Source organism: Leptonychotes weddellii, chromosome 15, assembly GCF_054177405.1.
Source record: "Leptonychotes weddellii isolate Sample4059 chromosome 15, ASM5417740v2, whole genome shotgun sequence".
Lineage (NCBI taxonomy): Eukaryota > Metazoa > Chordata > Mammalia > Carnivora > Phocidae > Leptonychotes > Leptonychotes weddellii.
This window is the reverse complement of record NC_138383.1, coordinates 19063521-19085257: the sequence shown is the minus strand read 5'-3', so window position 1 is coordinate 19085257 and position 21737 is coordinate 19063521. Positions and strand designations below refer to the sequence as shown.

Here is a 21737-nt window from a genome sequence, read left to right as displayed (position 1 = left end):
AAAAAGAAAACTGTGCTAAAATACCATACCTGATGTGCTTTTACTGCAACACCACCCTTGTTCTTCTTCTTCACAACATCAACAAGTTTAGTCACAATCTGATCAGCTACATAATCAACATGTCTGCCACCCTAATGGGGAAAAATAACAAATTGTAAAGCTCAGGATCCTCAAAATTATAATAATGATCAAATACTAAAAAATGTAATTTAGCTTTCTTTATGCCAGGGCAGCCAAATATTCAAGCTCATTGTATTTATGAAAAACAGTTAACACTTCTATGTAAAGATAAATCATGATTAATACAAAAATAAAATTACCTTGGAAGTAGCAATGCTGTTGACAAAGCTAATTTGCTGAAAGCCTTTTTCACTCATTGTTAAGCATACTTCCCACCTGGGGTTTACTTGTTCGTGGATAATTTTCAGTGGATTGCCAGTTTCATCTACCTTATCCTTCAAATACATATCTACATAGCTACGGAATCCTTTTACCTGTACAGGAATTAAAAGTTATGGTATTAGAAAAAAGTTATAAAAAGTATTCAATGATAGACCATGAGGATTTTTCAAAACTAATGAAATGATGTTCACTGATGGGCATAAGAGAATGGTCATTAAAGGGCACAAAAGGATTCATTTAGGAGATTGTTTGAGAAAGACATTTCTTTTTTTTTTTTAAAGATTTTTTATTTATTTATCTGAGAGAGAGAATGGGAGACAGAGAGCATGAGAGGGGGAGGATCAGAGGGAGAAGCAGACTCCCTGCCGAGCAGGGAGCCCGATGCGGGACTCGATCCCGGGGCTCCAGGATCATGACCTGAGCCGAAGGCAGTTGCTTAACCAACTGAGCCACCCAGGCGCCCCGAGAAAGACATTTCTTTAGTGAGTTTAAAAGAGCTAAGTAAAAAATGTGGCATACTGTTTTCTTTTCAGGAACGTATCTGAGAAGTGGTGTAAAAAAAAAAATATGGGAGGAAAAAAAAAAATCAATTTTGCCTCTGACAATGATCATATCAAGTCCCTCATTGCCCTTAACACCCTGGAAAATGCTTACTGGCAGCTTATTTCCATTGAGAAAGACTTTGACATCTTTCGTGGATCCAGCAATATCATATGCTCTTCTAACCATTAGTGCAACAATATCTTTATCTAGGCTTTGCATTTTAAACTTGGACAAGTCAGGCTGGAAGGTAATACATGTATAATCTTCCCCATTAAAGGGTTTGAGTTCCATCTCACCAGCTCTCCCCATGTTATCCATCCATGTCTGTGGAAGTAAAAAATAGGAAGATAAAAAATTCAAGTCTTTTCACAACAAACTAGAACTAAACACAAATTTATAAGTCCTAAAAAATAACCTAATTATGTTCATGAATAGTTTTCCATGATTTAATAGCCTATAAATTACGTTAAATTAAACCAACCACTAATGCTGTTATAAATTGCTAAAGTACAATTATAATTGAGGCACAAGATATTTATTTATACTTGCCTGTTTGAACATTTTCTTGTATTCTCTACTGGCTGTTTCCACAGTAAATTTGGTACTGAATATGTTACACAATTTGGCCCCATAGCCATTTCGACCACCTAAGCAAATAAATTTAAAATACTTTGTTATCACTGGAAATGCTAATCAATTATAGAGATTCATTCCAATATTTTTAACTTTTATGTCACAGTCATTTAAAAGATGTGTTTTCAGCAACAAATATGTTATTTTCCTCCATACTCTACCTGTTACTTTCTTTTCATCATCATCATAGTTACTAGAAGTTAGGAGCTGTCCAAAGATGAGAGCTGGGACATACATCTTCTCAACTTTGTGTTCAACAACAGGAATACCTTTCCCATTATTCCATATACTAATTAAATTGTTTTCCCTAAGAAAAGAAGAATGAAACTTTTATTGTTAAACAAATGGTAAACTAGTGCTTGATATTTTTTATACTTAAATATTATTCTTAAAATACAGAAATTCACAAGTCTCAATTTCTTTGACTCTTTTTCATACATATCTTCTGAAATTCAGCATCAACTACCTTTCCCACCATGCTTAGTTCCCTACACTCCTGAAATAGGAGCCAAGAGGGGAAAAAAAAATTAATCCTTTTCCAACACCTGGGCAGACACTGATAATGTTGAAAAAATATGAAATTTTAAAATGTTAGGATAAACAAAGGGAAATGATTTATGCCCAATGGAAAGGAAAAATTTGGAAACTATTATTTATACTGCTTTCTTTTTTGTTTTGTTTTTTAAGATTTATTTATTTGAGCACGAGTGAGCGAACGCATGCACATGAGTGGGATGAGGGGGCGCAGAGGGAGAAGGAGAGAGAATCCTCAAGCAGACTCCTTGGAGGGAGGAGCCCTACTTGGGGCTCGATCCCAGGACCCTGAGATCATGACCTGAGCTGAAATCAAGAGTCTGACACTTAACCGACTGAGCCCCCCAGGTGCCCCTATTATACCACTTTTCAGAGGATCATCTATCTGTACTGTCCTAGCTCCCTTAGCTTTCTCACCCAACAAAGCACATTGCAAAATAAATATGAAAGGGAAAAACATTACCAATTGTAAACTTCCCTGCTCGCCAAAAAAATGCTAAAAATTTATTTGGACTTATTTCTTAGTTATTTTAAGTTAATTCTTTTTTTTTTTTTTAATTTTTTATTTATTTGCGAGAGAGAGAATGAGAGACAGAGAGCATGAGAGGGAGGAGGGTCAGAGGGAGAAGCAGACTCCCTGCTGAGCAGGGAGCCTGATGTGGGACTCGATCCTGGGACTCCAGGATCATGACCTGAGCTGAAGGCAGTCGCTTAACCAACTGAGCCACCCAGGCGCCCTTAAGTTAATTCTTATAAGATAGTACAGTTTAGTTATAACCAGACAAACACTATGGATCTTATTCCAAGTAGTGCTCAGTATTATCTACAAAAAAGACTAAAACTAGCTCAACATTTTTTTTAGACTATGGTATCAAGCCCTTAGGAGCATTCAGTACATCATTAACACACTTCCCCCAAAGAAGCTAAAGCATAGTTTATGTCATAACTGATCAGGCTAATAAAAAGGTGAAACAAGCACCCTGAGTACCCACAAAGGGACACCCAGCATTTATAACCAGAAATGATGGATCCAATTATTCTCTATCACCACCTGCTGGTTTACTATTTGAATAGCATCATGAGAAAAAGTAAAAGCTCTAGACTCCAGAATGCTTAGACTGAGCAATTATTGGAGATGCTTACTGAAAAATTTAGGGATGAAGTGTCATATGTCTGTAATTTATTTTGAAAGGACTCAAAAAATATAGATGGAGCAAATATGGCAAAGCATTGATAACTTGGATCTAGGTGGTAGGTATCATAGATTGTTCATTTTAGCATTCTGCTTTTCTGTGCTTTTGCAGAATTTCATTTACTAAAAAGGCCAACATTAGTATAAATCAAAGTAAATGTGACTAACAGTAACAATGAACTATAACAAACAAAAGACCATGCGAGAGACTTACGGGTCAATTGTGACTCTAATACAAGACATTTTTGGGTCCCTTTGTTTGTTGTCTGCAGCATTGACTGAAAGAAAATACACACTGGTAAGAAATTAAATTAAAAAAAAACTAAGATATAGAAAGAAAAAAGTTGTTTTAACGAGGCGTGAATTTAACATTTATTCACAGTACTATTTCTAGGAAAGAATTCAACTTGTTAGACTCCAGTAAACTGCCTCACCTTGCCAGCTATTGTTTGAAAAGATATGAGCTCTGGTTATAGAGGGTTTGCTAGAAATGATACTTCTTTTTTTTTTTTTAAAGATTTTATTTATTTATTTGAGAGAATGAGAGAGAGAGAGAGCATGAGAAGGGGGAGGGTCAGAGGGAGAAGCAGACCCCCCGCTGAGCAGGGAGCCCGATGCGGGACTCGATCCCGGGACTCCAGGATCATGACCTGAGCTGAAGGCAGTCGCTTAACCAACTGAGCCACCCAGGCGCCCTAGAAATGATACTTCTTATGAAGGATTTGACCAGTAGATCTTTATGTGAAAGAATTTACTCACCTAGGATCTCATCAAAGATTTTGTACAACCCAGGGACAAAGGTGACTTCCCTATAGTTAATGCCAATATCTTCATCGTAAACCCACATTTGCTAGAAATAAGGCAAAGAAATATAGTTACTTTCACCTTATATTTATTGTTTTATCATCATTACTATAAAGTCTTCTGGACTAAATACAATATACATACGATAGGTTAGGCCAGTTCCGGTGACATTCAGAGTACATGGAATATATAGAAAATTCCCTGGAAAAGTATACATTTTAACTACTTTGTAACTGCATTTAATTACTTGGTTTTACCTGGGTCACTAATTCCACAGAGCCAATGTAGGTGTCTGGGCGGAGCAAAATATGTTCCAGTTGGGTTTTCTTTTGATAGATTCTTTCAATAGACAGTCTTTTCTTAGCATCTTCATTTTTCTTTGTTTTGCTGATTTGCATATTTTCATTTACAGGCTAGCAATTTTAGAAAATTGTAGAAAAGGGATATTTAATCGGAGGTTTATTAAAAACTATAAACAAAACACCCACCGTAATGATTTACGCACTATGTGTCATCACACATAGTGATGTGTAATCACAATCTTTTACCAGGTATTGGTGCAGTTTACATCATTTTGTACCAACACGGCAATTTAAGTTAACTGCAGCCAAGTTCCCAGGTGTCAGTTTGAATAAACATATATTATCTCATCCAAGTGCATGTGACATGGAACTATTTTCCTTGAATGCTTTAGATGTCATCAATAAAATACACCCACTTCTTCCAGACATTCCACAAATATTTACTGAGTGCCTGCTATGCCCCAGGTACATAACAGATTCTCGTCAGCAGCAGTTTGGGAGCCCATCGATTCAATCCTTTGAATCGTTTTGAACACAGGAAGGACATATTTTGAGCAAGTCGGGCCTGCCGGCTCCTCACTGGGAACATCGTGCCATGCTCTGCACCTTCCAAGGTCAGGGCCATTCAATCCCATTTTCCACCGGAGGGTAGGAAAGTATCTGACTGTGCTGCTTGAAGTCACACGCGGGCCATAATAAAACGGGCCAGTTGAATACTGGCCCTAGAGACAGTAAAACAGAACCCAACACCCCAGAAGCCAGCCAGCGTAGCTAACCAATATTTCACTACTAGCACCACAAAGAGGGGCTATCCACTTCACGATCACTCCGAGCCCACGAGACCGGGGGCGACGCGGAATACCCGCTCCCAGCCGGCGGCGAACGGACCACAGCCCAGGAGCCTAACCCTTCACCGGCAGCCAGAGGGATGCGGGGCAGCGCTGAGCCTCCACGACCCGCCCCTTCCGCGAGCTGTACCTGCAATGGTGACACCTCCATAGTGACGGTCGTGAAGGGGCTCGAGAACCCTGCAAGCGACTAAACCGGCGGGACCCTCGAGACCACCGCGTAGCAAGCCGCTTCTCCACAGACGCTCGTCGGTTAGAAGAGCTCTTCCAGTCGCAATTGAACCTCCCTGTAGCCCGCCCAAACCAGATAAGCCAATCTCTGACTCGCTCTCACAGGTTCCGTCCCGAGGAGCCAATCGTAGCTGGCTTTTTATATTCACCAATGAACGTCTGAGTTGTCCGGGGGCCTGTTTGAACAAACCAATTACGCAAAAGAAGGCGGGACTAGAGGGCTTTCAAAAGGCACCACTCGGAGTCGTCGCGGACAGACTGACAGGAAACCTGGCCAATGAGGAGGGGCTTATTTGTTCTCTCGGGGCCGACAACTCTGAAGAGACTCGCGATGCCAGCGGGAAAGGGTTTTCTGAGGTGCAGGCTGGGGCAAAAGGAGGAAGGAGAAGAATTACTCAGTAGCTGCTAACTTAGTTCAGATTCTTGAAATCTAGAAACTGTTTTCCGTCCTGAGGCCTTTTAGCGAGAGGAACGGGAGTCCTAGCTTCATTTTCCTGAGGAAATTTTGAGCGCCGGCTTTCTGGACTGGCAGCCTGGTGATTTGGTGTAGCGAACAGATTCTGGCATCTGCCTCAACCTCCCCTCCCAAGAATTTATTTTCGAAGAAACGGAAGTGCTACAGCTGTGGTTTGGGGATATAATAGTAGGGCGTGGTGAGGCCACACAAAACAGCAGTATTCAAGTCCCCCAGTATAGCGACGTTGCGCGCAAGCAGGTCAATCGAAAGGAATAGTTTGTAGTTACCGCCTCAGGAACGGGGAATGGGGTTTAGGGGCCATTCTAGGACAGACCATTTTTCCTCAGAAAGCCAGTAGGATGCCCTGCTGCTTGTTACTTTTCTTTCCTCTGTTAAATTCCCTGAATTCTGCTGTCCAGAAAAGTTGTTCACATTTGACGAGAACATGCCAAAGACCGAAGTTGTTTTTTTTTTTAATTTTTTATTCTGCCGTGTAAATGTTTGAATGGGTTTATTCTGTCCTTGTCAATCCACAATGTTAAAATGACAAAAGAATGCGTTTCCCCCCACCCCCTTACAAGATGCTTGAAAAAAGAACTGCACGATTTGAATGACTGCTAATTCTGTCATCTGAACCATCTCCTTCCAATCATTATTGCCTGAGTTTCTAACCCTGCTGGGCAGTTTGCCAGTCGTGCGGTCTTGATGGAGGCAGGCTTTTTGGTGCTTTTGTTTTCTCTGCTGAAAAAAGAATAAAAATAACAGTAGTACCTCAGGGGTGCCTGGGTGGTTCAGTGGGTTAAGCGTCTGCTTTGGCTCAGGTCTTGATCCCGGGGTCCCGCCTCCTCGGGCTTCCTGCTCAGCAAGCAGTCTGCTTCTCCCTCTGCCCTTCCCCCCGCCCCCCTTGTGCTTGCTGTCTCTCTCATACTCTCTCTCAAATAAATAAATACAATCTTAAACAAACAAACAAAAAAACCCCACAAAAAAACAGCAGTACCCAAGACTTGGGTGAGGATTACCCGAGATAAATGTAAGGTGTTTAGAATAGTAGGCTAACAGTATCAGAATCAGGAAGCAGGAATCTTCCTTAGGCTTGCATGACAATTTGTGGCTTTAATTCTTTTTTTTTCCCCTTCTAAAAGAAACCAGAGGTCAACCAATTGTTAAATCACCCCAGCATATCCAATGCCTACTCTGCTAGCAAAGCTCCAAAGAGGGCCAATGTGGAGGTTGGGGGTGGGGGGATGAGGGGTGGGGTGGTGGTGGTGGTGTGACAGGAAGTCGAGCATGGGAGGTAGCCTATGGGCTAGGGTGATTTTTTTTTTTCACCTGGCCTCCAGTAATTCCAGGTATTTCATTCCACTCTCCTCACTGCATGTGTTGATACAGATAGGCAACCTCCAATGCACAGGATCACCCAGGGTCTCAGAGCAGTTGTAGGGAAGCCCACCCAAACCAGGAGCTTCTGCCCATCCAAAAGGCTGACCAGGCCTGAGCTCTAGGGCAGCCTCTCATTCTCTGCACTCTCCCCAGAACAGAAGATGACTCTGACAGACACCAGCCATTCTACTTTCTGCCTCCTCGAACACAGAGACCCCACATGGTAGTGGTAGGTGGGCATGCTTCCTCAAGGATGGCAGCCCAGCCTCTGCCTTTCTTGGTCTCTACCCTGTAGCTCATCCTAGCCTGAAGTACCTTGTAAGAACCATCTGGGGATGAGGCAACAGGAATTTAATAAGCAGCTCCAGTCCTATTTTCTGGGACCCTGCTGTTGAGCTGGACCCTGATTATGTGAGGCTCTGTTCCAAAACCCAGAAATAGAACTGTGGAGTCAAAAGGACTCTGGAGTCACACATGCTTGAGTAAAGCAAAGCAAAACAAAACAAAACAACAACAACAAACCTCCCTGAGCCTCAGTTTCCCCATGTCATCATCCTTTATTAAAAGTACAGAGGGCTAAATGAGACATGGAAGCACTTAGGACAATCTTCCAGCCCTCTAGCAGGATGGTCTTGTGGGGGGGGGGGTTGGGGGCTTCTCTTTTGGACACAAGCTGTTTATCAACCCCTCTCCTTTCCAGAGCCTATCACAGAGTGTTCTACAGGACTTGTTGGCAGCCACGGAGGGAAGTCTGAGATGGGTGGGCCTGGGAGGCATTGTCCACAAAGAGGGAATTCCAGGTGTCTGCTAGCCACTACTCCTGGGAGGCAAGAAGGGGTTGGGAGTCAGTTCCAAGGGCTTTGATGGACTGAGGGGGCAGCTCCCATATCCTCATTACCTACCCACAACTTTGCTAGCTACTTGTACCTTTTCCCCATCCCTACCCCTACCTGGGGGCAATATTAAGCACTAGAGTCAGATTTCTGGCCACAGTACTTGGCTGGGCGTATTACCTTGGCAAGTCACTCAGTCTTACTGTGTCTCCATTACTTTACCTAAAATGGGGATAATGAGAGTACCTCCACATAGGGGAGATAACACATGGGTAAAGTTCTTAGTGCATTGCTTGGCAAATAATAAATTCTCAAAATATGTTAGCAGTTATTACCTCTACTCCTTTTCAAGACCATCCCCCCCTTCCCTTTTCGATTCTCCCAAGCCCTCTCCTCCAAAACCAATTCAAAATTCCCCTTGTTCAGGGAGTCTTCTTGGATCTTTTTTCAGGCTTCCTTCAGTTGTTTGGAATACATTTGCAAATGCGAATGAGTTCCTTTGATAAATATTTTTTGGTTTTCTTATGGGTATTTGTGTTTTCTGTCTCTCCACTCAGCAGCAGGGGGAGGGGTCCTAAAGGAGCTGTGTCTCCATCCTCCACCTGGAAGTTCCTCTTGAAAGTGAATTATTTCTTCCCTCTAGCTGGCTGAGTGAATGGGGCTGGGCTGAAAATGTGGCTCTGGATTTGGGGGATGGAGCTGGTTAGGCTAGAGCTAACTGGGAATTCCTGAATGAGGCTGGGCTGGCCCAGGGTCGGGGGTGGTTAGGGCTGGGCCAACAGACCCTGTTTACCTTGAGGTTAATGACTGTAGGGTCCAATCAGTCCTTTTTACCAGGGATACCAGCTTTGGGTTGGAGGAGGCCAGGAAAGCCCAAAATGTCCCATAGAGCTCAGCCTCTCCCTGCTGGTGGCACTGCAGGTCTGTTTCTTGGAACATTAATGGCCCCAGGCAAAGGGACAGTGAGGGCCACCAAACAGAGCTGGGAGGAGAGCAAGGGAGGCTAAAGTAGGGAGGAACTCAAGACCAGAGATTAGTCCCCAATAAGTCCACTCAGGGATTTCCCTCAGCAGTCTGGCAGTCCAGTATCTATCAAAATTTAAAAGTGTACATACCTTTTGATTCAGTAATCTAACTTCTAGGAATACCTGACATACTCCTATAATTGTGTGTGTACATAAAATTATTGCAATATTGTTTTTGTTGGAAAAGAACTGGCAGCATGGAATGGAATGATATTGTGAAAATTAGTAAAGGGCATCTGCCTCTTGGTTTGGGCTCAGGTCATGATCTCATGTGTCATGAAATCAAGCCCTGCATCAGGCTCCACATGGGTTCAATGGGGAGTCTGTGTGAAGATTCTTTTCTGCCCCTCCCCAACTTGCACTCATGCTCTCTCTCAAAAATAAATAAATAAATCTTAAAAAAAATAGACACATAGATCAATGGAACAGAATAGAAAGCCCAGGAATAAACCCACAATTATATGGTCAAATAATCTATGACAAAGGAGATAAGAATATGCAATGGTGTTGGGAAAACTGGAACAGCAACATGCAAAAGAATGAAACCGGACCACTTTTTTTACACCATATACAAAAGTAAACTCAAAATGGATTAAAGACCTAAATATGAGACCTGAAATATAAAAATCCTAGAAGAGAGCACAGGCAGTAATTTCTCTGACATTGGCCATAGCAATATTTTTCTAGATAAGTCTCCTAAGGAAAGGGAAACAGAAGCAAAAATAAACTATTGGGACTACATAAAAAAAAAATTTCTGCACAGCAAAAGAAACAATTAAAAAAAAACCACACAAAAAGACAACCTACTGAATGGGAGAAGATATTTGCAAATGATATATCTGATATGGGGTTAGTATCCAAAATATATAAAGAACTTATATAACTAAACATCAAAACCCCGGAATAATCCAGTTAAAAAAATGGGCAAAAGACATGAACAGATATTTCTCCAAAAAAGACATACAGATGGCCAACAGACACATGGAAAGATGCTCAACATCATTAATCATCAGGGAAATGCAAATCAAAACCACAATGAGATATCTTACACTGGTCAGAATGGCTAAAATCAAAAACACAAGAAACAACAAGTGTTGGCGAGGATGTGAAGAAAAAGGAACCCTCATGCACTGTTGGTAGGAATGCAAACTGGTGCAGCCACTGTGGAAAACAGTATGGAGGTTCCTCAAAAAATTGAAAATAAAGTTACCATATGATTCAGTAATTCCATTACTGGGTATTGACCCAAAGAATACAAAAACACTAATTTGAAAAGATATATGTACCCTATGTTTATGGCAGCATTATTTACAATAGCCAAAATATGGAAGCAACCCAAGCGTTCTATCTATTGAAGAATGGATAAAGAAGATGTGGTACACACACACACACACACACACACACACATACACACACCGGAATATTACTTAGCCACAAAAAAGAATGAAATCTTACATAATTTACAACAACATGGATGGACCTAGAGGGTATAATGCTAAGTGAAATTAGTCAGTCAGAGAAAGAAATACCTTATGATTTCATTAATATGTGGCATTTAAGAAACAAAACAAACGATCAAAGAAAAAAAAGAGATACAAAAAACCAGACTCTCAACTATAGAGAACAAACTGGTGGTTACTGGGGGGTGGGGGGGGTTGGGGGGAAGGTGGTGGGGGCATGGGTGAAATAGGTGAAGGGGATTAAGAGTACACTTATTGTGATGAGCACTGAGTAATGTATAGAATTATTGAATCACTATATTGTACACTTGAAACTAATATAACACTGTACATTAATTATACTGGAATTAAAAAAATTAAAACATTTAAAAACAAGAATTTTGACCTGATAAATACACATTAGACAACTAAGGAAGTATTCTATTCAAGGATGGGAAAAATCCAGGGTAAGATTTGTCTTTGATAAGTAAAAAGGAACAATTTATAGGAGAGGTGCTGATGTAAGAAAGTACCATGTAAAGAAAAAGTTTCCAATTACAGCTGTTCAAGAATGGACATTCTTAGGACATAGGGACTTCTACCACTGGAATGTTGAAGAGTCTAGATGATCATTTTCTAGGTATGTTGTAACAGCGATCTCTCCAGAGTGAGGGTTGGACTCAATGAGCTATAAGATCCCTTCTGACTTTAAGATGTTATGGTGATTTTACCTAGGAGTTTATGTTTCCATAAATTGTGCTCTAAATTGTTTATCATATTCAAACATAGTCTTATTTAACACTAGTATTTTACTAGTTTAACAAAGAGTGATTTTTCAGAAAGCATAACCAAGCAGAAAAATGTAACATAGTCCCTGTCTGGAGTAGCCTCTGCTTGGAATGACCTCTGTTAATGGTTAATTTTCTATGTCGACTTGGTTAGGTTATGGCATCCAGTAGTTTGGCCAAACAGTAATCTAGATGTTGCAGTGAAGGTATTTTTTAGATGTAATTAGCACTTAAAATCAGCTGACTGTAAGAAAAAGGCTTGTAGGGGCGCCTGGGTGGCTCAGTTGGTTAAGCGTCTGCCTTCGGCTCAGGTCATGATCCCAGGGTCCTAGGATCGAGCCTGCATCGGGCTCCCTGCTCGGTGGGAAGCCTGCTTCTCCCTCTCTCACTCCCCCTGCTTGTGTTCCCTCTCTCGCTATGTCTCTGTCTGTCAAAAAAATAAATAAAATCTTAAAAAAAAAAAAAGAAAAAGGCTTGTAATGCACGTGGGCCTCATCCAATCAGTTGAAGGCCTTAGGAGGAAAAAATGAGGGTTCTCAGAAAAGAAAGAATTCTGCCTCAGGACTGAACAGAAATCCCACAAGAGTCTCCAGCTGCCAGTCTGCCTACATATTGCAGACCTGCCAGACCCCACTATCGGAGCCAATTCCTAAAAATAAATCCTATTACATATAAATTTTCTGAGTGCCAATTATATACTAGACACAGTAATAGGCATTCTGCATAATTTTTCCCCTAATCTTTATACCAACCCTTTATACTGAGGAAACTGAGGATTAGAGGAGTTAGGTAATTTCCTCAAGATTGTTAAATTCTACTTATCTTTCAAGACACAGATCCAACATCACTTCCCTTTGAAGTTCTCCCTAACCACACACTCTGGGCTCCTCTCTGCTTTCTTGGCATCCAGTACTTTTCTCTCTGTTACATAACACTGATCATGTTGTGTTTACCTGTGGTCTCCCTCTTCAGACCACAAGCTCTTCTGAAGGCAGGGATTTGCCTGCTCCTTTGGAACCCTCAGCACCAGTACAATGCCCACTCCCCAGGAGACTCTCTGTGAATGCTATCAGTACTATCGTTGTCCACCTGGGGGCAGCATAAGCATCAGCAGGCCCCCTTATGCAGGAGGGCACAACTCTGGAGGGACAGCCCAATAAAGTCAAACCCCAAAGTGAAAGGAAAGGTCCACACATGCCTCTGTTTACTACCCCCTGGAAGCTGGGACTCACTGTACCAAGAGTTTGCTCCCTCCCCTTGGGATTCACTCGACTGAGTACCCATTGCTGACATTGGCTGGGCTGCCCTTTGGGACACTGGGACTGTCCCAGGGCTTTTGCACCTTGAACTCAAAGACTCAGTGAGGGAGCTGATGGAATGAAAACCCAGAAGGGGCAGAAGGGGTCAGCTGCAAGAGTTCTACTTGAGGGGACTTCTCCGAAATAAGGCTGTATCCCCATGAGGTGAAAGGGGAGGAGGAGAATTCTGCTCTAGGGTGAATGAACCCTGCTCTTAACTGGAGTGGGTAAAGAGAAAGCCCAAGCAACCTCAGTCACAAGCCCCTTACCTCCAACCCTTCTCTTAGATGTTCTGCTCTTCCCATATCACTTCTAAGGATAGGGTAAGCTGGGGGTGTGGACAGGTGAGGTGCTCCTACACCTGAGCTCAGCAGAGAGGTTGTAGATCAAGTCTCTGTCTGAAGTACAGACAGGGCAGTCACAGAGGGTCTCTGTAGATACTCTCCTACTTCTCTTACTTGGGGCTACCAGGAGGCAGAAGGTATGTCTTGGGGGGTGATGGTTGTACTGGGGACAGCAGGGAAGAGGGGGGGGAGAGCATCCATTCATGCCAGAGCACTTTGAGAGAGGTGGAACAGGTGAAGGAATGAGGGAAAGGCAAGTATTGCAGATAGCTTAAATTCTGAGCAAACAGATGAGAGAAGAACAGGTAAGGGAGGCATCTGGAATCATTTATCCAGAGAAAATAAAAATATTTTCACAGACTTCACTGACATGTAAGAAGTGACATGTCCAAGATCACATACAATTCTCAGTGTTTTGACTATACACACTACCTCCTCAAAGCTAAAGGAATTAATGATGGAAGGTGAGATTTAATAGGCATATGAGGATATTCCTTTAGGAAGGAAGAGGAGGTAGAAGAGAAAGAGGGAGAACAGCCATGAAGGAGGGGTGCTCTGACCTATTCTCTCAGGGAGAGCCATCTAAGCATAGATCATCTTTCCATTTGGACCTGGGGCTCCAGGAGGCCCCTGCAAGCCTTTTTCTCCAGGCAAAACTGGGCCACTTATTGAGCCTCTCTCTCTCCCTTTTGGCTCTGTACTGGGAAGGGGGGAAGGACACAGGATGAGACAAATGATTCAGCCCCAGGGGAAGACCCCCAAGGGCAGAGAGATGCAAGCAGAGGCAGGGTAGAGGGTCAGTGAATTAACAAGTGTTACTGAATATATATTATGTGCCAGCCCCAGACCACAAAGGATGTGTGGAGACTGTGTCTTGAGCACATTTATTGTAGGAAAGGGTGTAGAGAAGGATGGGGAATGGGTTGCTAAAGAAAAGGAGGGGGGGAGTGAAGAAATAAAGGGAAGAAGAGGAAAGAAAAACACAATTGTTGATGTCTAGTAACTCACATTCTAGTTATAGCAATAGGACAACTGGCTAAAAAGCTCAGTGAGAAGTGAGCAGTCCCCGGAAAGAAGTTAAAAAGAGCATTGATGAAAAAAAAAAAAAAAAAAAAGAGCATTGATGGAGGTTGCAGGAAGGCCTAGAATAGAGGAATTGGGCTAGGGTGGGTATCTTCCTCTTCTCCTTCCCCTTTTCCTTCTTCTTCTTCTTTTTATTTTTTATAAAGGAGAGGGGATTCTTTTTTTTTTAAAGATTTTATTTATTCATTTGACAGAGAGAGAGATAGCGAGAGCAGGAAGACAAGCAGGGCAGCAGGAGAGAGAGAGAAGCAGGCTTCCCGCGGAGCAGGGAACCCGATGTGGGGCTCGATCCCAGGACCCTGGGATCATGACCTGAGCCGAAGGCAGACGCTTAACGACTGAGCCACCCAGGCGCCCCAAAGGAGAGGGGATTCTAAGGTGGATGAATTTTAATTTTTTTTTTTTTTAATAGGCTCCACACCCAATGTGAGGCTTGAACTCACAACCCTGAGATCAAGAGTCACATGCTCTACTGACTGAGCCAGCCAGGTGCCCCTAGGGTGGACCTTCTTCTCACCTGTGGACCACGCTGGCTTGGCTGGGCTAGAGGAGACTTTTTTTTTTTTTTTTGAGAGAGAGAGAAAATGAGAGTGTGCATGCATTGTGAGTGTGAGATGGGTGGGGAGGGGCAGAGGGAGAAGGAGAAAGGGAATCCCAAGCAGGCTCCACTTCTAGTGAGGAGCCTGAGTCGGGGCTCAATCTCACGACACTGAGATCATGACCTGAGCTGAAATCAAGAGTCAGATGCCTAACTGATTGAACTACCCTGGTGCTCCCTGGAAGAGACTCCTGCCCAGGGAACCCCACTGGTCCCTGAGCTCCATGGGAGTCCATCTGGGCCCGGCAGCCTTGAAGAGCCAGGGTAGCCCTGGGTCCAGGAAGGCCTGGTGTTCCCAGGGTTCCTGGGAACCCATCAGTCCCAGTCCCTAGGTATCCAGGGTGGTCCTGGGAGTCTTCATGGCTAGGATAGCCCTGAGGTCCTGGGAGTTCTGGAAACCCTTGGCAACCAGGGGGACCAGGAGGTCCAATTCCAACCTGCACCTGGAAGGAGAGGCAGGAGAGGTGGAGGTGAACCACAGAGCTGGCAGTGTATATTTTGGGGGTGGGGGACTCTTTTTTTTTTTTTTTTTTAAGATTTTATTTATTTACTTGACAGAGAAAGACACAGCGAGAGAGGGAACACAAACGGGGAGTGGGAGAGGGAGAAGCAGACTCCCTGCCGAGCAGGGAGCCCGATGCGGGACTCGATCCAGGGACTCCAGGATCATGACCTGAGCCGAAGGCAGTCGCTTAACCAACTGAGCCACCCAGGCGCCCGGGGTGGGGGACTCTTATAGGGAAAGGCAATGGGGCCAAGCCAGAAGGTATGATAGGAGTAGAATGTGTACATGGGAAAGTGCCCTTGGCTCTGAGATTATTTAGGGAATTTTGAGATACCCTGGGGGTGGGACATTAATTGAGTCACCTACAGAATCATTAATTCTGGATTCAAGGCCCTATTATAGTACTGGGCACACATATAGAGATTGTCTCAGGAGGAATCTGGGTCTGTTTTAGAGTGCTGTTGCTAACTTTACCACAGCCCCTGATTCAAAGGACCCTCAACCAGCCTTCTACCCAAAGAACACTATCATTTCTTATCCATCCACCACTTACCCATTACCCACTCCACCCATTTACCATCCACCCAGCCCCATCCACCACTTACCCTCCCATGAACTCACCATCTACCCATTTTTCCTCCCACAACCCATATGCCATCCACCCCTTACCTCTGGTCTGACTTCTCCCTTCAAAGGTGAGGCTGATCTGGGGCTACAGGATGTGCTGAGAGGCCAGGGATTGCTGGGGGCCCTGGGCTCCCCATAGGCCCCTTCTCACCAGGAAAGCCAGGAGTCCAGTCATGGGGTACTCCTTCCCCTTGCTCTCCCTGTTGGGGCAGAAGGGCTGGTAGTGGAGGTAGAAGTGGGGATGGGAGAGTGAGTTTTCTCTCTCACTCCAGCTCCTCAATCTTCCTTCTGTTCCCCTATCCCACCTCCACTACCATCCCATAAGGTCCCAGAGTTCCTGACATTTCCACCCAGACAGGCACTTACCTGACATTCAGGGGGCCCAACAGAACAGACACACCTAGAAGATGTGACAGGAGCAGGGTTGGATCTCCTTGGAAGAGAGATTAAAACTGGCTCTTTGGGCGCCTGGGTGGCTCAGTTGGTTGGGCGACTGCCTTCGGCTCAGGTCATGATCCCAGGGTCCTGGGATGGAGTCCCGCATCGGGCTCCCTGCTCTGCGGGGAGCCTGCTTCTCCCTCTCCCACTCCCCCTGCTTGTGTTCCCTCTCTCGCTGTGTCTCTCTCTGTGAAATAAATAAATAAAATCTTTAAAAAAAAAAAAAAAAACAGGGCGCCTGGGTGGCTCAGTTGGTTAAGCGACTGCCTTCGGCTCAGGTCATGATGCTAGAGTCCCAGGATCGAGTCCCATGTCGGGCTCCCTGCTCATCAGGGAGTCTGCCTCTCTCTCTGACCCTCCCCCCTCTCATGCTCTCTCTCTCTATCTCATTCTCTCTCTCAAATAAATAAATAAAATCTTTAAAAAAACAAAACAAAACAAAACAAAACAAACAAAAAAAAACCTGGCTCTTTGATTACCAAATCCAATGTCCTCATTGTACAGATGGGGAAACTGAGGTCCAGAGAGAGATATAACTGTAGGTGACTGCAATGGGGCAGCAAGCCGGCCTGGAGGATGGGGTGAGAAAGCCAGTATGTCTCATAATGTGGGGAATGGGGTCACCTGGATCTGTCACTTTCTTTCTTTTTTTTTTTTTTAAGATTTTTTATTTATTCATCTGAGAGAGAGAAAGAGAATGAGCATGAGCAGGAGGGGAGGGTGAGAGGGAGAGGGAGAAGCAGACTCTCTGCTGAGCAGGGAGCCCAAAGTGGAGCTGTATCCCAGGACCCCCAGGATCATGACCTGAGCCAAAGGCAGATGCTTAACTGACTGAGCCACCCAGGCACCCCTGGACCTGTCATCTTCTACCCAGTTCTGAAATTGGCAGAAATCCCAGAAAATGTCCTTGGGAGGTGTGATGTTGTGATAAGAAAAATATGTTTGGTCTTTCTTTGATCCTGGCGCAGAGTTAAACCCTTGGAATTTCCTAAGTGATCAGAGCCATAAAGGTGTCTTTTGTTATGTTAATGAGGTAACTTTCAGAAAGCCCCTAGGTAACCTGAGGATGGGGGCTGGTTGCCAGGGAGCCACCCCTGTGATCAGAGAGTGGGAACTGTTCCAACCCCCTGCCTCCCAGGAGGGGAGAGGTGCTGGAGATTGAGTTCAATCACCAATGGCCAATGATTTAATTAATCATGCCTCTGTAATGAAGGCTCCATAAAGGATGGTGTTCCTCCTTTCTTTCTGGGCCCCACCCTAATGTCTTCTATGATTCTGATACCAATTCTGATGTGTGGGTTTTCCAAAACCATCAAACAACTAGTTCTCTGAACCCTGTCCTTTGGGGTGCCTGTCCCATTCCTTAATGAGAGTCAGGGTGGGAGAAGGGGGAGAGGACAGGCATTCCTAGGAGCTAGCTGCCTCTCTACCTCTGACTTTGGCTTGTGAACCCAGGGGTCTGATCTGAGGAAAAGGTTACTTGGAGCTGCAGAGACGCCCCCTGCCTTCCAGCCTAGTGCCCTCTGAGAGCTCTTGGGTGCTGCTGGGAGAAAGCCTCTGGCTAGATGTAGGCTCTGACACCCTGTCCAGCTTGGCAGCTACTGCTTCATTCCTTCATCTGAAGAATGAATGAGTGAATGAATGAATGAATGAATGGAGAGAGGGAGTCTGGACTGGGATGTTTGGTTTCATATCTATCTATAAATCTCTCCCATCTCTCCAAGTTCTTCATTTCATCACATCTATTCATCTTCCTCTGCCTTCCATCGCTGTGTCCTACTCTTTATTCAATCCCTCCCTCTCTTGGCCTTCCCCTTGTTAGTGCCCTCTCCCCTTCTTTCTATCCTTCCACCTCAAAGCATCATAGAATCTTAGAATCAAAAAAGATCACAATAATGACACCACTCATTGGTAACCTGCTTTCAGTTATATATGTCCTTACACTTATATAGGTAGCCTCACCTGATCCTCCTTAACAGCGTTTTGGAGTGAAGTAGGGACTGACATTCCTATTTTACAGATGAAAAAATTGAGGATCATCATGGTGAAGAGACAAGCTCACGGTACATGGCTAATCAGGACAGAGCTGGGATTTGAACCTCTAGCTTTGACTGCAAGACTAGCGCTGTCTGCCTCACAACTTGTGTCCTCTAACCTGAGGGCAAAATTCTCCATCACAGGCTGTCTGCCTTTCCCCTGGCTTGGTGCCCAACTTCTCCTGCTTTTTAGATCAACAAGACTGGGTGGGGGTGAGGAACAGACTGCACAGATCTTGAGGATTACTGGCTCCAAACATCAAGCCTCTGGAAACAGTGAGGACTGAGGGGGTGGGGGTGGGAGGAATCCAGGTTTCAGTAGAGGAGAAGGTGGAGGCTATGTGAATTAGGGGCTCCAGGCAGGATGGCCCTTCTTTCTGGGCTTACTCAGCCTTGTCCCTTTGACCTCAAGTTTTCTCCAGCCCTCACCAGCCATCTTTAGGACTATCTCTACCTCTCTCGGAACAAGGAAAATCAAAGACTGCAGTAAAAGAGGCCCCTGGCATGGAAGGCCTTGTGGGCAATGTGACTTCTCTCTGAGACCCTCTCTTCCCCCAGCTGGGGCTAGATCTGGGTTCTGGGCTGCATCCCCAGCACCCCAACTGGAGGGTACCAGAATTATCAGATTGGTGCTAGAGCTGGGCAGGCAGGGAAGGCACAACAGCCTCTGGACATACAGAACCCTGACAACTGGGGCTAGGAAGACAAGAGCTTCAGCTGCAGCAGGGCAGCCCTGCAGGAGCAAGAGGGGCTACTTGGGTTTGGGCAAAACTCTTCAAGGCTATGGTGCCTCTGGAGGTGGTGTGGGGGAGCCAGTTGGAGCCTGGGCTCCATCATCACACAAATGGGTTTAAATCACATTTAGTTGCATGTGACCTTAAACAGGATCTTTTTACTACCTGGAGCACCATCTATACAATGGGTTTATAGGGTTACCATGGTGATAATAATAATAATGGCTGGCATGGTTTAGTCTTACTCTGTGGCAGGCCCTGTGCTAAGGGCCTCTCTGCATTGTTTCTGTAAGTTCTCATATAGCCCGATCAGGCTGGGCTACCATTAGCCCTCCTTTACAACCAAGGATATTTAAGGATAAGAGGGAGGATGTCACTTGGCCGAAGTCACAGAGCTAGTAAATGGCAAGTCCAGGATTTAGTGCAGGCATTTTGGCTCCAGGCTCTTAATCTCACTCACTTGGCTGGTCATGGCTAATGACCAACACTCCCCGGGCACTTACTATGTAGCAGGCACCACTGTAAGTGTTTTATACAGATTCATTCATTTAATCATTATAGCCACTCTATGGAATAGTCACTTAACATGAAAGCTGAGGACGCTGAGGCATTGAGAGGTGTGCTAACTTATCCTAAACATACTGCCAAGAATCCAGTCCAGGCAGGCTACTTGAGAGCCAGCATTCTTTAAAAATATAAACAAAAAAGTTTTTTCTTAAAAAAATTAAAGGGCACCTGGGTAGCTCAGTTGATTAAATGTTTGCCTTCGGCTCAGGTCATGATCTCTGGAGTCCTGGGACAGAGCCCCGCTGCATGGGCTCTCTGCTCAGCGGGGAGCCAGCTTCTCCCTCTCCCTCTGCCGGTCCCCCTGCTTGTGCTAGACTGGCAGAGAGGGAGAAGCAGGTATTTATTTTGTAAAAAAATAAATAAATTACAAAAAAAACCTCTTACACAAATAAATAAATAAATAAACAAACAAAATCTTTTAAAAAATTTAAAGTAAAAAAATGAAAGTACATACAGAATGGTGCAGAAATAAGAGAAGTTTAGCTCAATGAATGTTCATATGGTGAATACACTATGTAACTAAATAATAAACATCACCTGTACCCCATGAGGCCCTTTCTAGTAACTACTTCCATTCTCCCCAGAAGTAACCCTATCCTGATTTCTAAACCGTAGGTTAGTTTTGTCTGTTTTTGAATTCGATAGAAATAGAATCCTACGGTAGTAATCTTTTGCTCACTTTGTGAGCGTGGCTCAGGGCACTAAGTCTGTAGCAGGTAGTAAATACATTTGGCTTAAGTCTTGGCTCTATTAATTACTAGCTGTATGCCCTTGAGTGAACCTCATCACCTTTCTGGGCAGTGACAGAACTCTCAAAGCACCCAACATCATTCACTTGGCTTGTCTCCTACACAGGCTTTGGCTAATGAGAAAGTGATTCCACGGGTGCCAATTGGCTTGGAAATAGTGCAAACTCTGGAGTGTTGGGAGCCATGCCGGCGTGGGGCCTAGGACCATGCAAAAAGACTCCAGAGGTTCTAGATTCCTAGACTGCCCAAGCTGGAAGGGGGTTCCCAATTCAATGAGTTCCCTGCTCCATTTTACAGATGGAAAACTGAAGCTAAGGAAGGAGAAGTGGCCACAAAGGAGCAAGTAGCTGAGCTGGTTGGACTGGAAATACGAAACTGAATCCTGGCTAGTCCAACTACAGATGGGCTCTCCTCTCCCCTCTGCATCCTCTGTCTGGACGTCATTTCTGGAGCCACATGACCTGAGGGAAGGACCCAGGCTCTAGCCTCTGAACCAGACTTCCCCTGCATTGTAGGGTCTCTATGGAGATCCTAGCTCTCTTGATCTGTTCTCTCCAAGTATGGGGCCCTGGTGCACAAGAAGGCAGCTGTACTGATGTGCTAGTGCTCAGCCCACACCTGGAGTGACTGTGGAGGATGCTTCCCTGGGGTCTGGATCAGCAGACACGGAGGGGAGTTGAGCTCCCTACTCAGTGTGGGCACTGTGGGAAGTCCAGGGCAGCCCGGGAGGGGCTGGGAAGCCAAAGTTATGAGGAAGCCTGGGGCCTATTTCCATGCCACTGCCTCCTTTACTCTGCCCCCTCACACCAATCTTGCACTCTGTACCATAGTCTTTTGCCCTTGGCATTTGTTTAGAATACTTCTGACAGCTATTTTGGAGTCTATAAAACATAAAACATATAAACTCTGGAGCCAGACTGCCTGGGTTCAGTCCCTTGTTCTTCTACTTACTTGTGCGACTTAAGTAAGTTACATACCTTTCTGTGCCTTAGTTTCCCTATCTTAAAAAGGGGATAATGATAGACCCTACTTCATGAGATTGTTGGGAAGTGCACCTGTGAAGCACTTAGAACCATGTCCAGCACATGGCCCATGCTCATTAAGTGTTAATTTTCATTATTATGTATACTTGCCTACTCCATCAGACAAGATAGTCTCTAGGGCAAGCCCATGAGCTTGGGGGTTCCCTGAGGGCAGGACTATCAATTCTCTAAGACCAGACTGAACCCAGTAGAGGTGTGAAACCAAACCAACAAGGGAGCTAATTAGACTCTAAACAACAAGCCAACGAAGTTGTGGGCTGGAAAAAGTGGGTGGGGAGTGGGGATTTTTCTCACTTCTCCATTA

The 21737-nt window shown here is 44.5% G+C and overlaps 1 protein-coding gene and 1 long non-coding RNA gene across 3 annotated transcripts in view; one reads left to right on the top strand and one right to left on the bottom strand.

The window, feature by feature from the left end:
* TOP2A (DNA topoisomerase II alpha) overlaps positions 1-5549 on the bottom strand; it is a 29443-nt gene extending 23894 nt beyond the window's left edge. For both annotated transcript variants that reach the window (XM_081805033.1, XM_081805034.1), the window contains exons 1-9: positions 5389-5549; positions 4366-4521; positions 4064-4154; positions 3519-3582; positions 1740-1885; positions 1495-1592; positions 1057-1269; positions 321-494; positions 30-131 (exon numbers count right to left, since the gene is read on the bottom strand). In XM_081805033.1, coding sequence (XP_081661159.1) covers positions 30-131; positions 321-494; positions 1057-1269; positions 1495-1592; positions 1740-1885; positions 3519-3582; positions 4064-4154; positions 4366-4521; positions 5389-5409 — 1065 coding nt within the window. In that variant the 5' untranslated portion in view covers positions 5410-5549. The remainder of the gene's footprint in view (positions 1-29; positions 132-320; positions 495-1056; positions 1270-1494; positions 1593-1739; positions 1886-3518; positions 3583-4063; positions 4155-4365; positions 4522-5388) is intronic.
* Positions 2688-21737, top strand: part of LOC145717342 (uncharacterized) — a 44183-nt gene continuing 25133 nt past the window's right edge. The window contains exon 1 of the long non-coding RNA XR_014140491.1: positions 2688-2854. This is a non-coding gene — a long non-coding RNA (uncharacterized LOC145717342). The remainder of the gene's footprint in view (positions 2855-21737) is intronic.